The sequence below is a fragment of the Cheilinus undulatus genome, linkage group 4, assembly GCF_018320785.1.
Source record: "Cheilinus undulatus linkage group 4, ASM1832078v1, whole genome shotgun sequence".
Classification (NCBI taxonomy): domain Eukaryota; kingdom Metazoa; phylum Chordata; class Actinopteri; order Labriformes; family Labridae; genus Cheilinus; species Cheilinus undulatus.
The window spans coordinates 52,423,349-52,443,132 of NC_054868.1; the positions used below are offsets into that span (position 1 = coordinate 52,423,349).

General features: G+C 41.2%; 1 protein-coding gene across 2 annotated transcripts in view; it reads right to left on the bottom strand.

Annotated features, from left to right (window-relative positions):
* The window catches only part of cacna1ab (calcium channel, voltage-dependent, P/Q type, alpha 1A subunit, b), a 332,264-nt gene that overhangs the window by 158,607 nt on the left and 153,873 nt on the right, over positions 1-19,784 (bottom strand). For both annotated transcript variants that reach the window (XM_041785844.1, XM_041785845.1), the window contains exons 4-5: positions 10,829-10,934; positions 9,205-9,344 (exon numbers count right to left, since the gene is read on the bottom strand). In XM_041785844.1, the coding sequence (XP_041641778.1) occupies positions 9,205-9,344; positions 10,829-10,934 (246 nt within the window). The remainder of the gene's footprint in view (positions 1-9,204; positions 9,345-10,828; positions 10,935-19,784) is intronic.

Here is a 19,784-nt window from a genome sequence, read left to right on the forward strand (position 1 = left end):
TGTAGGTAAAGATTAACCTTTAATTTCCACATACAACGAATGCACCGTGAACCGGTGGCGAGTTGTACTGCGGAGCACATCACTCCTCCTCTCGTCTATCAAAGCATTTCCACAGCCGGTGGCGCTCCAGACCGGCAGCGGTGCATGCCTGGACCAACAATACACTCCGCTTTGTTCGAGATACGCTGCAGGTCTATTTTCAGCGCCTGCCGCTGCCGAAGGCCCCAAAGGTAAAATAGTCCGCTATTGGTCCGCTTTGATGCTTGGCGCAGTCGTCCTATGTGGAAATTGCGGACAAAATGTAAGGACTCATGGAGTTTTTGTCAACCAAACAACAAAGGCAAGAAATGACTCAAATGTACGGAGCCCGTGAGGTGACATATACGTGTTTTAATTTTTTTAATATGCATGTGCGTTTTATTATCTCGCACGTGTGTATTAGCATAAATAATAAAGCAAGTGCGCTTTATTCTTTATTATTCTTTATACGCTTTATTATATCTCATGCGTACCATTTCTCATGTGTATCTTGCAAGCATGATTTATTATCTCGCATGTGTGTTTTAGTATCTCGCACGCGCGATTTATTGTCTCGCATGTGCGTTTTAGTTTTAATATCACTGACATCATCAATAAATCACAACCGGGGAGGTCCCATTCTCTTTGGTTTTTCAGGGGTCCAGCCAGATCTGTGGGCATTAATAATAATGTATTGTACAAATTCCCACGGCACACCTAGATTTGCCTTAAGGCGCACTGGTGTGCCTTGCCACACCATTTGAGAACCACTGGTCTAAACTTAGCAGTGCCCTGGCGTTAAACGAATACGCTTGTCCTCTTCACATTGTGGCGATCGTCACCTCCACCTTGACCGTTACTTTGGTATATCAGAACAGCTTATTGTGTGTTATCACACAGCCTTTCCTTCAGTGTGTGTGTAGTCATGTGCAGCAGACAGGCTGCAGGGCACACAGTTGGAGGGTACAGGAGAACATATAGGAGAGTGATGAGCCTGTAAATGACTGCAAAGCAATAATGGTAATGGAAGTGATGGCAAAGGGACAATTTTCAGCCAGGTACTCTCCTTCTCTCTCCCTCTGTGACCTCATTTTTCTCCCCTGCTGGACGTCATTTACTCGCTCTGTGTTCATTCAGCGTTATCTCACAGGATTACTGTACTTACTGTAACATCTGTGCTCAGTTTTAAGTTGCTGTGTTGATCTGATTCAGATGAAAATTAACTTTTTTGTGGCATTCTTTAACCCTGAAAGTCTGAGACCGACTTGTTTCTTCTACCCCATCCTGCTTGTGACGCAAATTCAGCCGCCATTCGTCCCCTCAGTGAGTCAGAGGTCCCTGTTTCCCCTTGTGTTGGGTTCTGATGTCATGTGGTACTTTTGCCAGAAACACGAGTGACTCAGTGTGCCATCTTTTTTACCCGACAGGAGGCGAGATGTTTTTCTTGGCCCTTGGGGTTTTTCTGTCTTACCTGCACAGCTTGTTCCTCCTCTCCTTGAAGAGATATAAAAAGCCAGACTCAGTCTTCTGCATGCTCATATACTCAGGCCAAGGAAGCAGTTTGAAGGCCTGTTTCTGTCCATCTTGTACCCGAGGGCGGACATCTATTGTCACATACGAGTTCAGTTCATTTTCCTGCTTTATATCTGATTACAGTAGCAGTTTCATTCAACTGATTCAGCTATGAGTCACACATCTTCTTGGTGATGGGCATCTACCACAGATCCCAAAGAGTCTAACAGCATTTCTTAACTGCACATGACCTGAGAGGACGTCAGCAACAAAATCAGCTTGATTACAAAAAAGAAAACTGGAGGCCTGCAAGCTATTCAGAAGAAGTGGGAAAAGTCCCAGACTATTGTACTCAAGTTAAAGTACAGCTACTCTGGATATGATTTACTTGAGTGGAAGTAGAAGTCCTGCTCTATAAATCTACTCAAGTAAAAGTAAAAAGAAGTCATTCAAAATTTACTCTTAGTACTGAGTAGCTACTTTTGATACCCAAGGGGCTTTCACAATGAAATATGACCTGTCTTTAATGTGCAATAACAACAAGAAACTAGGGCTGCTAGCAGCACTGAAGGGCCCTCGCACCCCAGCACATATCAAGAGAGTTTTTCTGTAGGTCTGGTGAAGATCCATGGGCAGATCAAGAATCATAAACCTAGGTTGGAAGGTGTGCGAGGGCAGAGTGTTTAGTGGTGTTTTAAAGGGCAAAATGAAAATTCAGTGATCAACTAACCGGGGATGCTGTGACATAATGATGGAATTGATGCATAAACATATTCAGAGTCAAAGTGTGATCATTCCTGGTAAGTTTGGCGATAATTGACATAAGCACTGGAGAGTTATATAGAATCAAAATAGTTGGCACACTTCAAAAATTATGGACAAAGGGTCTTCCAACTTTGGCCCCCATTCACATCCCCACCCTCGGTGAAAACTCAAAGTTTGCACAACTTTAGATCTCCATCTTGTCTAGAATAAGCAGAAAAAAATTGAAGACAATCTGATGAAGTCTGTTGGTGGAGATTCTGTGACAACAGTAACGCTGCCCAGACAGCCAAAAACAGCCAAAATATGACCTTTAACTGTTTGTAGTGTGTTTCCTTTACATATAAGAGGATGATCTCTTGTGACTTTTTATTTTATCTCTTTGATACATTTGTGTACTGATTTTCATGCATGCTCCTCTTACCCAGTCCCCTATTTCTCATTTATGCAATAGACTTGCACGATTCCACCAAAACACAAAAAAATCACCTTGGGAACAATTTTCTGAAAGGTTTAGGACTTTTTAGGCACACCAAGGCCCGAAAAGACGCCACAAAATGGAAAAATAATATCTAAGAATGACCACAGATACAATAAAGTCCTCACTCTGAGGTAGGTGCTCGGGCCTTGAATTTGGACCTCCAGTCATGTTGTTTACTACAAGGTGTGCCCAAACCTAAAGTACAATGGAGCAGCTGTTTTGGGAAGTTTTCATGTTGCTGGCAGAAAGCTTGGACTTCCTCTTGGTGGATTTTAGTGCTTATTTTCTTACTCAGTACTCGATGCTTTTTAAATGAGAATAATAAACTTAAGTAAAAAACAGAATAAACTTAAGTAAAAGTTAAAGAAGAGATTTTAAAAATTACTCAAAAAGGTTCACGAAAGAACAACTCAGTTACATTAGAGTGCCATTCCTTCAGTCCAGTGTCTGGTTTCTACTTTCCTCTGTTGCTAAAGTTAAAATAGACTGGGAACAACGAAAGACGGAGATGACAAGGTACCAGAACTGTCGTACAGGAAGATTTTCTTCCTTTTCTTTAACTTTTTCTCTTTCACACAGCTTGTGAGCTCATTTTACAAAGTGAAGATAGTTGTGCATCAGTAAAATCCATACCCACATTTGAAATATAATTGTTGACTTCTGTAACCACGGAGACAAAACTAAGCAGCTCTCAGCCATCAAGTTCTCCTCAATTCAAAGCACCACACTTCTGTTTCTCCACCTTCAAAATAAAAGATCTGGATTTCTTATTTATTACAAGGGGGAGACTGGAAATTACAGGTTGGAAACTTCAATATTCAACAGATGAAGCGTGGACAAAAAGTATCCACTCAGGTGCTTTTTATGAGGACAAAATTTGACAAAGACCCTCATTGGTGCCCCTTGAATAGACAAAGATATGCATTTTTTTTCTCTTAAGTTACAAAAGTGTCTCTAGGCTGCCTTTAAGTGGACAATATTTGATAAATTGTCCTTCCAGTGGACAAAAGGTGATAAAGTGCCCTCAAGGGTCATCTTCCAGTGGGCTGGGTGTCCTCTCAGTGGATGAAACCACATTTCCAGTAGTAGAGAAACTACGACAAGCTCCTTGGTGTAAAGTTCAGTTTCATTAACCTCGTCCTTGTGTACTGTTGTTGAATCAATGGTTAAATGGTGCACAATTCCTCGTCTGTTCTTAACAGAGGTGTAGAAGACATAATGATATAAAATGCCATATCCAGCTCTTCTAACTACTTCACTTTAAATGCTGGACAACTTTTTGAACAATGGTGCCCATCTGATCATTTTTGCCCCCTGCTCCTCATACATCCTGAGTCCATCACTGGTGCGATGCTGTGCAATGCCAACAAAGTAGGACTCACTTTATAACTTGGCAAGAAAGTTTAAAGTAAAAGCATTCTGTATAAACAGGATGAGTCCTTTCACAGCAATGCCAAACCAAGCTTTTACCTTGAAAAGCACAAAACCGGTAGCAGTCCTGGTTTTATCTTCTCTGTGAGAAATTCTATTAGACATCCATTTCTGCTAAATCACAGTAAATATGTCTGTCTTTTTTATTATTTTCCTGTTTATTTTGGCTGGGAGATGAGCATTACTTAGATTCAGTACAACTAACAAGAAAGTAAAACTGATGATGTGGATGTTTACCTGCAGAGATTGGGGAGGGCTACGACTGGATGAAACTGTACGGATGTGCAGCATTCCTGGTGATTGTTTGAGTTTTTGTCAAAAGTTAAGATCTGTTTGAAATGTTAATATTTCTTTGAATAAGTCTTTGTTTTCTGCTGCTTGTTTCTGCCACGTCAGTGCAGTAATATCATGCTAAATATTGTTCTAATCCCTGCAAGGAGCCACAGCACCAGCCATCCTGGATAGCATCAGAGCAGAGTACAGTATGCAGTTAAAAATAAGTATTCAGTAGGTGTAAAACGAGAGAGGTCTATTTTTGAATGCTGTCTCTGTAAACGTCCATTAGAAGAGTCGTAGGGACGTCTACGGTGTCCTCTCATTGACTGACTGGCCCGGAGTCTACGGTAAGTGATTAGATTACTGCGTGACGTCACAGCGTGGCACTCAGAATCAATGAACTGTCATCCCTGAATACTAAATACACTAGTCACTGCTCTCTCATTAATTCTGATCCTCATCAAGTAGCTCTCTCTCTCTCTCTCTCGAGTGCTCGCCAATAATGAAGTCAGCACACGTGCATGCTCGCACTCATGCACACTTCACGACCCAGTGGCAGAAGCCTTCACAGTCACGACTCGCACAGCACAACGCACGCTCCCAGAGTTCAGGAAGAAAGAGAAAAACTAGACAGACAGAGAGAGACTGACATTATTCACACCTACGATTAACTATGCTGAAAGTCTGAGGATGCCATCATGGATACTGGAGGGTGCAGTTTCTTCATATTGGACTGTGAAAGTAAAATGAAGCTCTACCAGTGATCAGAACCAGCCTGCTCTCACGCTCAAATGCTGCAGTTAAACACAACTTTAACATTCAATGCTTTGGGTATGTCTATAGTGGGGGTCCTCAAACTCTCCGGGGCTAGGAACCCCTTCCAGGGCAGAACCTTTTTCTGAGGACCCCCACATAACCCTCACGCTGATTAAACATATGTTTGTACTCATAGATGCTGTATTTTAAACTCTTCAACCTAAATACAAGCACTTGCCAGTCGAGTGTGGCTTCCTACTTTTTGCAGCCAAATAAGAAGCCCTCTGTGCTTTTTCTTGTGCTTTTTTAATGTGTGATCAGTAATAGATTTATATGATATCTCACAATCATATCAGAGTTGTTATTGGCCCAAAGCTGAGTTACGTGGGAGTGATTGGTTTAGTATGGTTGTTTCATGGCGCTGTGGTCCCTGTATGTATTTATTTGATTTTTGATTACATGGCATTCGTGTAATAATTTATTTTGAATTACCTCGTGGACCCCCAAGCTGTGGCTGGCAGGCCCCAGGGGCCCCGGACCCCAGTTTGAGAACCACTGGTCTACAGTGTCATTTCTGCTGCTTTTGGGTGCAATAATCTCACCCAACACAGGGTAGAGCCTTCAGTCCTGTGTTGTAGTACGTTCTAGAGCTGCAGTCAACCAAAGAAAAACTTGGTCGGCTAAAGTCGCACCAGATCATCAACTAAACCATTGGTCGTGGGACCGACCAAAAGAAAACCTTCATGTTATTTCTACATCAAACTTATCACTGACAATGTAGTCAGTGCATTTAGGCTGTAATTAAAATTCAAAATGAACTTAAAAATCTTATGATTTTTGCAGTGTTAAAGAGACAGCAGCGAAAACGAAGCGTTTCAGACGGAGGTTAAAATAAGGGTTTTTCAGTGTGAGAAACATGGAGTTTTTTAAGGGTGTAAACCATGTGAAGCTACTTTGTATCAGAGAGATGGTGTAAAGCCTTGAAAAAAGGCATAATACCCCCACTTTAATGCCCAGTAAATATCCATCATACTTGTAATGACCCTCAGTGGCATATTGCAATCTGCTATAAGTCAGTGTTGCTTACTGTTTGACTTGATGACATGGAGAAGTATCGTAGAAAAATTGAGGTTTTTTTAATTGCAAATGATCGTAACCTAAAACCTAGTCTGAATTCTTAAACCATCATTTGGAGAAGCTCCTTAAAAGCTCACACTCACTCACACAGAGAGGAAACATGTTGGCTCCTTGCAGCATGTGTTTATACCGAGACCACTCTTAAATGTTTCAGACGAATATACATGAACATCTGAAATATGACCGTAATCATCAGTATAGGCTGTGTACGGTGGTTATGTGTGTGTCAGTGAGTGTGTTATGATGCAGCATGTGTGTGAGTGTGTATGCAGCACTAGAATGTGTTATATAGGCTGAGCTGAGTGATTGATCATAGGGAGCAGGGAAAAGCAGGTTACTGCAGCGCTCACACCATTCCCTCACTGAGCGTGCTCCTCTCTGCGTTTGCTCCCTCCCTCCTCCTTCCCTCTATGTCTTCCCTCCTCCTCCTCCCATCCGTCCTCTCGCTCTTTAACTCTCACATACATCACTCTCACCCCCCTGCCCCCATCACTCTCCTCTTCTTCCTGTGGTCTTCCTCCTTTCCATCCCTCTCACGCCTTCTTTAACAGCTGAACCCATCTTGGATTCCTCTCTTTCTCTCTCTGTCCTGTTATCTGGAGCCCAGGGGAACGGAGAGACATCGTCACGTGTCCTCCTCTTCTTCCACCTCCTCCGTTTTTTCCTCCCTCTGCTCTCTGGCTGCAGTAGTACAGCTCCACTCTGCTGCTGCTCGCTCACACAGCTTCTGACTATTCATCTATGTGTCCGTATCAATCAATCAATCTATCTATCTATCTATCTATCTATCTATCTATCTATCTATCTATCTATCTATCTATCTATCTATCTATCTATCTATCTATCTATCTATCTATCCCTAATGACCTACAGATCCATCTACCAGTTGAATGATCTGCCTGCCTTATTGTTGACCAACCAGCAGACCTGCCTACCTCAGATCTACCTACCGAGCTACCCGTCTGCCAGCATAATCTGGCTACTTACAGACTGACCAACTAATGGACCAAACAACCTTCCTACAGAACACACCTTATTTTTCTACACATCAACCTCATTAATCAGATGATTTCTTAGCTACCTACTGACTAAAAACTGACCTTCCTTCCTTACTAAGTACCTATCTCCTGACAGTCTAATCTTCCACCTTACACACCTACCTACCTACATACTGACCCCCTCATCTATATCTCAAGCAGGATACCTACATACCCACCTACACATCTAACATTTCTCTACCAAATAACTACTTACCTATTGGCTAAGCAAACAACCAATGTGCCAATGCATATCAAACCAACAGATGTTCCTACCTGCTAAGCACATACTGCTTGACCAACCAACTAATGTACCTACCTTCTTTCCTACTGGTTGACCAACCAACTAATGTGTCTACTCTCTTTCCTACCTACTGGTTTACCAACCAACTAATGTATTTACTGTGTTTCCTACCTACTGGTTGACCAACCAACTAATGTACCTGCCTTCTTTCCTACCTACTGGTTGACCAACCAACTAATGTATCTACTGTGTTTCCTACCTACTGGTTGACCAACCAACTTAGCAGTCTGCTTATCTACCTACCATTTAACCCATCCACTTTAATGTCTAGCTACTTAAAACCTTACCTACACATCTAACTAACCAACAAAGCAACTGACCAAATTACCTACCAATGACTACCAATGTCTTTTTCTTATCCACCTCCTTTTCCACCTACCTATCTATTAACTGAATGAGATCTACCTAACTACCCACACACCCATCTACCATTCTCCCCAAAGTGCCACTATATGGACCACCCAACTGACCTACATAACAAGTGATCTGGCCACCTACTAATCCACTGTTAACAATAAAGACTTATCATCAATAAAAGCCTTCATATAGTTTTTGCAGTTGATGCTTTTGCATTTAACCTTTTTTGTGAGCTTCATTTAAACAAAGACTGAGGGAGAGAAGAGGGAGAAATGGAGGGATGCTACCACTCTCCATGCTAACAAACCAGCCCCCCGTTCCTCCCAGTAGTGACATTTCACTTTGCCCTGGTTGCTGTTCCCTGCAGTGCTGCTCTGATCCAGCCTCAGTGTGTCTGTGCGCCCTCATTAAAGGAGGAGGAGCCGGCCCGATCACACACATGCACCTTGTCAAACCAGACCTCCGCTGAGCGTCTGCTGTGAGTGTTTGAGCTCAGGAGGGAGAGGGAGTCATGCTTAAGACATACTAGACACAAACACAGTGTAAAAGATGCTCAAAAGCACACGCCATATGTAGATTTAAATCAGGGAGTGACTGTAAAACTGAAGACTTGATATCTCTAGGTCTCTGTAATTCTCTAACCAGCATCAGCTCTAATAAAAACATAAAAATCACACATAAAGGACTGTGTAAGGTTCACTGTAATGCCTTGGTGTGCCTGTATCCCCCTTGACAAACGCTACATCCTGTTACCATCTCTGCCCATCCCCCTTCTCTCACTATGGAGCCATATTTAGATCAAACAACACATCCTCACCCAGAACACCACACACTTATTTCTAGATATTTAAGGTAATGTAAAGATTCGGATTAATCCTTTAAGATCTCATTTTCCAGAGGTCCCAACACAAAAAACCCAGCATTACAGAATTTGGACAAAATCAACATAAAATCATCAAAAGAAAATCAAAATAAAGTATGAGGAACATGAACAACAGCTTAGATCTAGTCCAAAAATTCAAGCCCAGTCCTATCCCGGTCCATTCCCCTGTCTCTCCAGGACCATCCCGGCCTGTCCCACCACTTTATTTATTCTTACATAGAAAATATTAATACTTTTTCTTTGGACTCACCCGGTGAGTACGACCACAAAGTCCATCAAGTTCCAGCCGTTCCTCAGGTACGAGCCCTTATGTAACGCAAAACCCAGAGCCAGGATCTTAATCCCCGACTCGAAACAGAAGATGGCTATGAAGTAGTGCTCTGTTTCCTCCTGTAAGGGAGAGGAAACAACAGTGGAGACAGATTAAGGAGGGATAACATGAAGAAACAATGAAAAAGGTCAGTCAGAGGTGGATAGCAGAGGTTTTCTGTTTATATTCAGAGATTAAAGGACAACTCGTCTCATTTTAGGGATTAAAAACTTGCTGCTGAACCCTGTTGTAGAACATGGCACAGATGTAGATTTCCTTAAGTAATAAAATCCTATTTTACAGTTTTTTTTTTAGATTTCATTTATGTGTGATAGCCAGCCGTTTATGTAGATGCCTCTCTTTCTGTGTGGCCATTTTTCACATTTAGAACAAGCAGAAAATCAAAAAACATATGACTGAAAGTAGAAGTAGGTCCACAAGATCATTTGATTTTTTTACCAGAATGAAGTCTGCAGATTTCCTCCGATATAAAGACATAGACTTAACCCTGATGATTTAAAATATCCTTAAGTCACAACTTTTGAAAAGGTAAAGAGTAGAAATAAACAGATAAAAGTCAGGAATGTGGGGAAAGAAATTAATTTGTGTTTTATTTCACATTTTCAATTTTGCATCTACGAATAACAACTTTAATATTTTGACTTTTTTGATGCATGATTTTGACTTATTAGCTCATTTTCCAGTCTTAAAATCATGACTTCAAATTTTATCTTGCATTTGGACCTTTTAAATTCATAATTTTGATTTTTTTTTCACATATTTTGAAGTTTTAACTAATTATTTCAAATATTCTCTCATATTTTGAACTTTCAGACTGAGAATTTGAAATTTAAACTCATATTTTTAACATTTTTGAAATTTATCTCATATCTGAACTTTTAATCATTTTGACTCATGATTTCAAATTTTACCTCATATTTTGAACTTTTAGAATCATAGCTTAAAAATTAAACTCATATTTACCTTTTATAGTCATGATTTTGAATATCATCTCATATTTTGAAATTCTGAAGTAATGAGTTCAAATTTTATTTCATATTTCATATTTTTAGACTCACTGTTTACAATCTAAAATCATATTTCTTTCTTTTCAACTTATGATTTTAATTCTATCTCATATTTTGAACTTTAGATTAATAATTTTGACTGATTCTGATTCTGCCTTCTGTAACAGGAAAAGTTTGTCAAGCTGGACCATGGACCATGTGTGTTTGAAACTGTTTATTCAGGCTGTAGATGATGCTTTAAACCCATGTCTGCTGCTGTTTTTCCTTGAAACTTTTAAATCTCTTTATTCTGAATGTTTTTGGAACACAAAAGGAGCTGATGTTCAGTCCTGGATGTTTCTCTTGTTTGTTATCTTAACAGCAGTCGTGACTGTTGTAGCATGCAACAAAAAGCATGCATGCTGAATCAGTGTATCATGTTTAGGATTTATAAATTAATGTAGCTGTAGTCAGTGTGACCTCAGCTTTAGACAGAATAATATACGTGGGATTCCCTACAGAGAACAGTGTTCGTGTATTTGTGTGCGTTGTGTTACCAGTCGCTCAGACAGAGGCGTCTTGTCTCCATCAGGAAGATGCTGCTCCAGAGCCAGAACGATGCAGTTAGCAATGATGGTGGTGAGGATCATCCATTCAAACGGAGTGCAGCTGGAGTTAAGGCCAACATCAGAAAACAAGAGGCACATACACGAAGAAGAACTACACTTATCAACATCCATACTCATTCATTCACAGTGGACAGGGCTATCTCTCCATACGTGCTTTCAAAGATGTCCCATTTTCCTCTAGGATCTCTCTCTCTGTCTTAGCTCGGCAAGCATGAATCAACACCCACAATGAGCTTAATAACCAGCAGATAACTGGCAAACTTCATCTCTTATTCTGTTTCTCTTTTTAGTTATGCCTTTTTGTGATGCAGCGAGATGTGTAGTCATGTTTTATAAGGACCTAGGCCTGGGCAATACGGCCTAAATATCATACCACTGCATTTTTTTGCCCTTTGTAGTAACAGTTTTATATCACAGTATTACTAAATTAAATGAAATAATACATTTAAATGGATACTCAAGTGTTACAACCCTTCCTCTGCCTCTGAAACAAAGCTGTGATGTGTACTAAAGTCATGTCTGAGCAGAAGATCACCGTGAAGATCTCTGTGGTTACGTCTTTCCTGATGTGGGCCTTCACAATAACAACAACCTGGGAAAATAGCAGTGAGAGACTTTTATTGTGGAGGATTTGTTGGCTGCATTGATTTAACTTAGCTTTAGCAGCGTTGCAAACAAGTTTTAGCTACTTCAGAGTCTATAGTTTTTTTTATCTGACCTCTTTCAATGACACATTCAGCTTCTTTTAATCATTATGGACTTAAAACAGGCAAATCATCCATTAAAACGGCTTTAAATAGGTGTTTGAGCCCTTCTAGTACAAGCTGCTGCAACACTGGGTTCAAGATGAACCACACAGCTCGTATTTAAGCCCCACACAGGCCGACAGAGATGCTGTGCAAAGCAAATGCTCGCTTCATGTTGCTGTTATTACAGAAATCAAACTTCAGGAGGATAGAACACATTTTACTTTGTTACTGTGCATCACATTAATCATACAGAGACGGTTGGGTGATGTCCGAAAAGTGCAATGCTAGCTAGCTTTGCTGTCTTATAATAGGCTTCCCTAACCTGGCACGATCAGTGAGCAGTACATGACAGTGTCATCTGCATAAAAATCATAGAAAACGGGGAGCAGGTGGCCTAGCGGTTAAAGACGCTCCCCATGTACGTGGGCAGCCCGGGTTCGAATCCAGCCTGAGGCCCTTTACCGCATGTCTCTCCCCCACTCTTGACCCTGTTTCCGACTCTATCCACTGCCCTCCCCTATCTGATAAGGCACAAAAATGCCCAAAAATAAATCATAGAAAACATTCGGCTCAATGCCATTTATATGTAAGCTGACATGCCAGATGGATTTGTTTCACACAACCATCTGGGAAGCCTCTCATACACAGCGTTTGGGAAAGGGCAGAGGCTTTGAAACAAACTGTCATCACGTTTTAGCAGCATCCACGCTTATGTCTTCTGCCATAATTGCACCAGCCTCCTGTTGCTGCTTGCTTAAATCACGACTCCGCCACATCAGAAAGTACTGCCCCTCGTCGCTGACTGGTCCTGTCACTTTCTAACCGGGCCCAAACGGTTCAGATGGGAGCTTTATGAGATGGATTTGCCAGTGAGAAACAAGGAAACGGGCATATCCATCTTTGATGCAAGATTAAGGGTTCCCCACTGTATTCAGTTAGCATCATGCAAAGTGAACATCCTCTTAACCTTTGAGCATTAGATCAGGCAAGCCACGGAGTCTCACTTTTCCATATGATTGAGATCAGCTGATCAGCCCTCATCAGCTGACAGCCAGCCGATTTACTGTTGGCACGCTGTTAGCTAATTGCACTCAAGCTGCTCTAGCTTGGCTATGCTTTGATTCTCCCTCTGCATGCCGCTTTTGCGACCTTCCTCCACCCCAGCTCCTCTATTCTTCATCTGCTTGATCAGTGCCATTCTGATGTCATTGATGCCTGCTCTGTTCTGGGTTTTTGCTGCTTCTCTCCCTAGCTCCAGCTTTCCTTGTAGACACAGGAAAGGCAGGCATGCAGGCTCGTAGAAGGGCGGGGTGATCCCAGAACCGCCACACTACCAAATCTAACTACAAATCGTGTGTGTTTCTTGGCAAAGAAGAAAGAAATGAAAACTAATGTATTCAAAGTGCCACTGAAATACATCTTCATATGGCAAAAAATAAAGATTAGGTGATGTGAGGAAAGGAAACTCACTATCTGCTGTTTGCCTTATATATTTTAAAGAAAGAAACTCGATGGATGGATGGAATTTAATCTAGTAACAGTCCTAAAAACAAGGCCTACAGGAACAAAAACAGTTTTCTTTTCTGCATTTTTCTCATTGATTTGCACCAAAGCAGCAACCTCTAGTGCTTCAAAATAAATCCAGCGTTGAACAGAAGAGCAACAATGACAGAAAATATTTCATCTGAACAGAAATAGAGCGTTTGAACAATCTGAACATGACAAAAAGATTCCTGCACGCTCACACAAACAAAAAGAACCACAGCTGAGTCAGAGAGGTGGCCAGCTTCTCACAGCGCTCCATCCACTCAGGACGATGTGCTGTGGTGTGTGTGAGAGTGTGTGTGCCCATGCCTGAGTAATGGCTGCTGGAGGGGCTGAGATGACTGGATCCATCCAGACAGATCAAGCCTGTGTCTAATTGGCCAGTCATTATCCTGTTAGTCTCTATGTGGGTCTGTGAGTCGGGTGAGTGTCTGTTGTGGTGTTTACCAGATGCGGCGCTGACATTGACACTATGGCCGGAGGACGGCCTCAGTGTGCTGGATAGGAAGCTGCTGGTTGACGTGAGAGGATCAGACAGGTCGCTCTGAGTAGGACGGACGCTAACAAGACCAAGCTGGAGTTACGCTGCAGACGCCGACAAACACAAACACAGGCAACACAAACACCTGCTGCAAGAGCAAAAACAGGAAGGAGCATGTCTGAGTGTCATTTTGCTGCAAAATGTTGGACCTTTTGTGCGCCGGGTAAGAAGCTGCAGGTCGGCTGTGTCACTCCTGTCTTTGTCTTTGGCGGATACAGAGCTACACTTACGGATATCACTGCTATAGGCTGTAATAGCTACTGGGCTACAGCCAGCGAAGCATGGTTGAATTACAGCTTTCATGACACAAGAACTCATCCCAACCCTCATTCAATCAGCATGATTTTAATACTAAATAGCCACAATTCAGTGTTCATTTCATTGACTAAAATGATCAGTCAAAACAGAGATGATTCTGTTTCTCGTTCACTCCTAAAACACACTCTGGATCCATGTGCCAAGTTGGAGAGCGACTGGTTCCCATATAAGTCACAGGGGGGAAATCCTGGTGTTTAAAGGGAAGTGTCAGTGGGAGGGAAGGTTGCAAATTATGGAATTGTGGAAGAGTCAGCTGGGAAGATACCCGGAGAGATGGGGCATGGCAAAAGGTCACTGGTTGCCCATCACTGGCCCTTTATACTAGCACAGGGTAAGGGTATTAGCATCTCAAAGGAAAGCTTTATTTGCATGCTACCGTTACAAATACTATCTGCATTTTCTTATCTATGTAGCTACATTTTTATTGTACTGTCTGCAGAAGAAATGCAGCAGACTGTCACCGATCTAACTGGTTCGAAACCGAAGATGGAATGGGATCTTAAGATAAACTGAACCCAGCCTTGAACCCAGCTAAAACTTTAGAGCTGGGGTCATGAAGTACATCTGCACAAGGACCAGATTTAGTCTCAACAGAAACTCTGGGGACCGGACTTTAAATACACAAAAATGAAATGAACATTTTGGTCTGATTGAAATATTATTGCAGTAGTATTTGTATTTTCCTTTAAACTACAGGACAATTTTAGTCACTACCAGTGAGATCCATCCCTGTTATCTATAATGCAACAGGCCTGACAACAGGATTGACCGGACCCCTGAAAATGAATGGGCCCTCCCTAATTGTCATTCAGCACCAATATTAACCCATTTTGACACTATTAACCCCTTTTCGATACTTTTTGCCTCTTTGACCCAATTTTTGTACGATTTAACCCCTTTTAAACCACTTTTACTTCATTTTCTTTTAGCCCCTTTGTGCTTATCTTTTAACCATTTTTGCCACTTTTCTTCTATTTTTGCCACTTTTAACCCCTTCTATTACATTTTTTCAACAATTTTTGCAACTTTAAAACCTTTTTTCCCACTCTTAACCCATTGTTGATACTTTTTGCCCCTTTTTGCCTCATTAACCCAATTTTTGAAAGATTTCAACTTCCTTTAAATCACTTTTTCTGCATGTTTTATCCCTTTCATGCCACTGTATTATCAATTTTTGCCACTTTTTAACCCCTTTTCTTTACTTTCTTGCACTATTTTTTGTCATCTGTAACCAACTTTTGATACCCTTTGCCCCTTTTTTCCTCCTTTACCATTTGTTGACACATTTTAACCTCTTTTCACAACATTTTTCTGCCAGTTTTTGCAACACTTCTGCCAACCTTAAGCATTTTTAAAATACTGACTAATTTTGACAGTAAATTTCTGTAAAAACAGATCAAATGGTTAGTCATTCTAAAACTATTTTAATGTTAATTGGGATGGATTTAACAGCTGCAGATATTTAAAGCAAAAGGATACTCTTAAAAGCTTAAAAGCTTAAGCTTTGGGGGGCCTGATGTGGCCCCCGGGCTGCCAGTTGATGAACAGTGCTTTAGAGATTAAAAATGACTAAAATGCAACTAAACTAGCCTGAACTTAAGATTAGCTGTTAAAATGAGCTCTGCCACTGTTCTGATGTGTGCCATAATGGAGCAGTCCTTCTCCATATGAGTGTGTATCTTCAGACTACATGCTAGCTTGCTGCTGCATCTATTATTCAGCAGACACACTCTGCTGGCCTAACAACCTGCTGAAAGCAGGAGCTAACACTCCCTCTGAGTGTCTATCTCGTTTCCCGTCGTTTCTTCACCTCCCTTTAGTCCGTCCCTGTATCTGCTCACATCTCTCTCCGCCTCCTCCTCCTTTCTCCCTTTCTTCCTGCAGCAGTCATCCTCATCCTTCATCATTTTTCCTCCTTCATCTCAGACGAAATTTATCCTCCTCCCTTTTGTCTCGTTTTGACGTCCCCTATTTTCGAGAGACGAAAAATGATCGGGTGAATCGGAAGCAATTAGAGGGCAGAAATTTTTGGCAACAGTGAAATCGTTGAGAACTGCAAAAATGTTGCACTCCCGTTAATTAGAATGGCTTTCTGATGGCCACAAACAAGCCCTGCCCTGCCAAATCCACTGACCTCACACAAACACAGCCTCTATCCTCCTCCTTTCACTCTTTATCTCGTCTCTCCACTGCAGGCGGCCACTCAAAGCTAACAATTAAACACATGCATGGACACAAGCAGAGCAGGATGAAGCCAAACTATATGGACACAGACATATATGTAGCAGCGGCAGACTCACACACAGGTAATACTCTGGCACACAGGCAGGGAGAAAGGGAATATCAGCATCAGCAGTATTTTGTTGCTCTGCTGCCCATTGTGCACACACTCACTCTGCAGCTCTGCCAGCAAGTGTATTAACTTATTACAGAGAGAGAGGGAGACGTGGAGACCAGAGAGATTTTCAGGCAAAATTACAGAACGGCTGCAAATAATGTGGAAAACGAGCAAACATGCTCTTTAAAGCAGTAGTTCTCAACCTTGGGGTTGGGACTCCTTTTGGGGTCACGAGACACTAAGAGGGGGTCTCCAGATTCCCTGAAAAGAAAAGACTAAAAATATTTTTAGAATTCCACTGTTGCAACTTAAAACCATTTTTGCCAAATTTTAGCCAGTTTTCATCATTTTTTTTCCACAAATGTTAACACATTTTGACCATTTAACACTTATTTTGCCATTTTAAATCATTTCCACTACTTTTTCTGCCTGTTTTTGCAACTTCCGAACCAGTTCTTGCCACATAAGCCTAATATTGCCTCTATTGAGCCATTATTGCCACTATCAACCCCATTTTAACACTTTTTAAGCCCAATTTTACCCATTTTAACCACATTTCACTATCTGGTATGCCCATTTTTCCCAGTTTGACCAACTTCTGCCAGTATCTGCCTATTCTTTCTTTCTCAATTAGCAGTATTTTGCCTGTATATATCGATTTTTCTTCCAGTTTCACCAGATTTCCACCCTTTTTTTTTTTGCCAATTTAAAGCCTTTTCAGTCACGTTTTAACTCCTTTTTACCATTATTTATGCACATTTTTGCCACTGCAACCCATTTTTCCTTTTTTGTTTGTTATCTTTACCCATTTTTATAATTTATGCCACTTCTAACCCATCTCTGCTACTTGCAAGATCCACATTCACCACCTTTTCCACATTTTTTGCCATCATTAACCCATTTCTTCAATTTTTAACCCATTTTAATTCTTTTTTTTTTTTAAACAAAATTAGATTTACATTTTTAAGAAGGCTACATACTACACAAATGATTTAAAAAGACGTTTGTTTCATTGATAAGAGTGGTTATTTTTTCAGGTTAAATATGAAATAAGGATATCACAGCTTAACTTTACAATAGACCATGATTTTGTTGACCTCCATGGTCCCCAGTTTGGCTGGGTCCCAGAAACCTTCACCATTTATCCCCTTTACAGGCAGCCTTGTCTCCACATGACTATTCTAGAATAAACATGGCTGTGTTCAACCACCTTCAGGTACAGTGGGGGTCCCCGCTCTCTGGCACCTTTATTTTGGGGTCGCAGGCTGAAAAGGTTGAGAACCAGTGCTTTAAAGGAATAGATGTGGAAATTTTGCACTGAAGTCACCTTGTTGTCAGAGAAATGAATGACGGCGTTCATGATTTGGGCTGCTAGCTTGTGCTGGACCACCATTATTCTCTTCCTTTGGCTTTTGGTACTGTAACACAGTGGTTCTCAGCCTCTTGGGGGTCGCGAGACACTGAGAGGAGGTCTCCAGATTCCCTTAAAAAAAAAAAAAAACTAAGAATATTTTTAAAATTACACTGTTGCCACTTTACACCAATTTAGCCAAATTTTAACCCCTTTTCATCATTTTTACCCCACCAATTTTAACATTTTTTCCATTTTTGTCTATTTTAAATTCTTACCACTTAGGCCTAATGCTACCTCTGTTGACCCTAAATTGCCAATATTAACCCTTTAAAGCCTGAAAACACAAATTATAGCCAGAAAATTCTAATTTTGGGGAACTGAAATATTAATTTCACTCTCTAATGAAATGCAAAAAAATCTAAATTTCCATAAAATTTAACATATATATATACATGGAGAAGCTGGGATGGAGGTAATCTAAGCTAAAAGTTCTAAAATATTCAGTATCGGCACAAAATGCCCCCCCCCAAAAAAAAAACTCAGGGATCGAGTGGCCAGTTTCACCAGTGGATGCTGGAAGAAACTTTCAACTTTTGTGTGAGAAATCGGTTACTCACTGAAACTGACAGCGAATCCAGGGATCACCAAAAACCGAAGAAATTCAGCACACATATGAAGGGTGACATAGGTTTCACAGATAACCCAGGAATTGCCTCATTTGCCCCAATTTTCGTGCTTCTATGGAACGGCCCCAAAAGGGACTTTGACCTAGAGTAATGAAATTTGGTGTGTAGATTCGGCTCAGGGAACTCTACAAAAAAGTCTCCTGGCGCAAATCTCTATCTTAAAATGAGGTTGATAACATTCACACTTGAGTCTGCTACTTCATCATATTTCACACTCAGGTAGTTTGAAATGTAGATGCACATTAAAAACGTCCCTTTTATCAATGAATCTTGGAATTAATGAAGGTTTCTCCTTTTGTATTAAATTCAGAAAAATGTTCTTTTGCATAAGTCTGATTTTGTTACCTGAAGTGATGGTGAGCCGCTGGTTATAAACACAAAAAGACATCATCTCCCTCCCACAGTACCCACCTACTTCAGGTATCTCTACACCGGTTCTCCTACACCTTTATGATTCCACCTGCCCCAGTATTCCCAGTGAAACGTCTCCACCTCTATGAAGACTATAATCTACTGTACCTGTTCAAATTCCTCCTCTGTCTCCTCACTACGAGCCTGAGCCTCCACAAATCTACCCACACCTTTTAAATATGCCTCCATCTCAGTCATCCTGTGAAAAACGTCCTTGTGCTCCAGCCTGCCCCCCCCTCTCTCTCTCTCTCTCTCTCTCTCTCTCTCTCTCACCCTCCCTCTCTCTCTCTCTCTCTCTCTCTCTCACCCTCTCTCTCTCTCTCTCTCTCTGTGTTTTGAGCTGATGAGGCAGTTTGGCGTGGCGCTGAGGCTGTGCTTTAGGGGAGCCGAGCCTGATGAGGGGGGAGATTTTAAATCACACCAAATGAAGCTTTATCAAATAAATGAAACTGTGTAGCACTCGACTCAGCAAGAGTCAGGTCCTTTATGGCGGTGACGCAGGCTCCCCCCCCCTCTCTCTCTCTCTCTCACTTCCACCTTAGAAACGTGCAGAGAAAATGCTGGACACAGTCAGTGGCCAATAACACATCCTGTTCCTTTACATGAGTCTAAACACAAGCTTTTTATCACCTTTGAGGGATGTGTTGAGAAGGAGATTTTAATAGTTTTAAGTGCCATCCTTCTATTTTTATTTTGGCTGTTATTTTGGGCTTTATTTTAAAAGGGCTCTATTCAAGATTTAGAAAAATATCAGTATAGCGACACCGCCAGCCTGTGGCCAAATTGTTGTCTGATTGTGAGCATATAGAGAGCTTTAAAGGTTGAATATCCATTTACTAACTAACAAGTAGAGCGAGGGGTTAAAGGATTTTGATTTTCTGTACTGTAAAAGTGCTGTATTCTGCATTTAAGAGTGAGTCAGGCCTCCTTCTATAGAGGCTG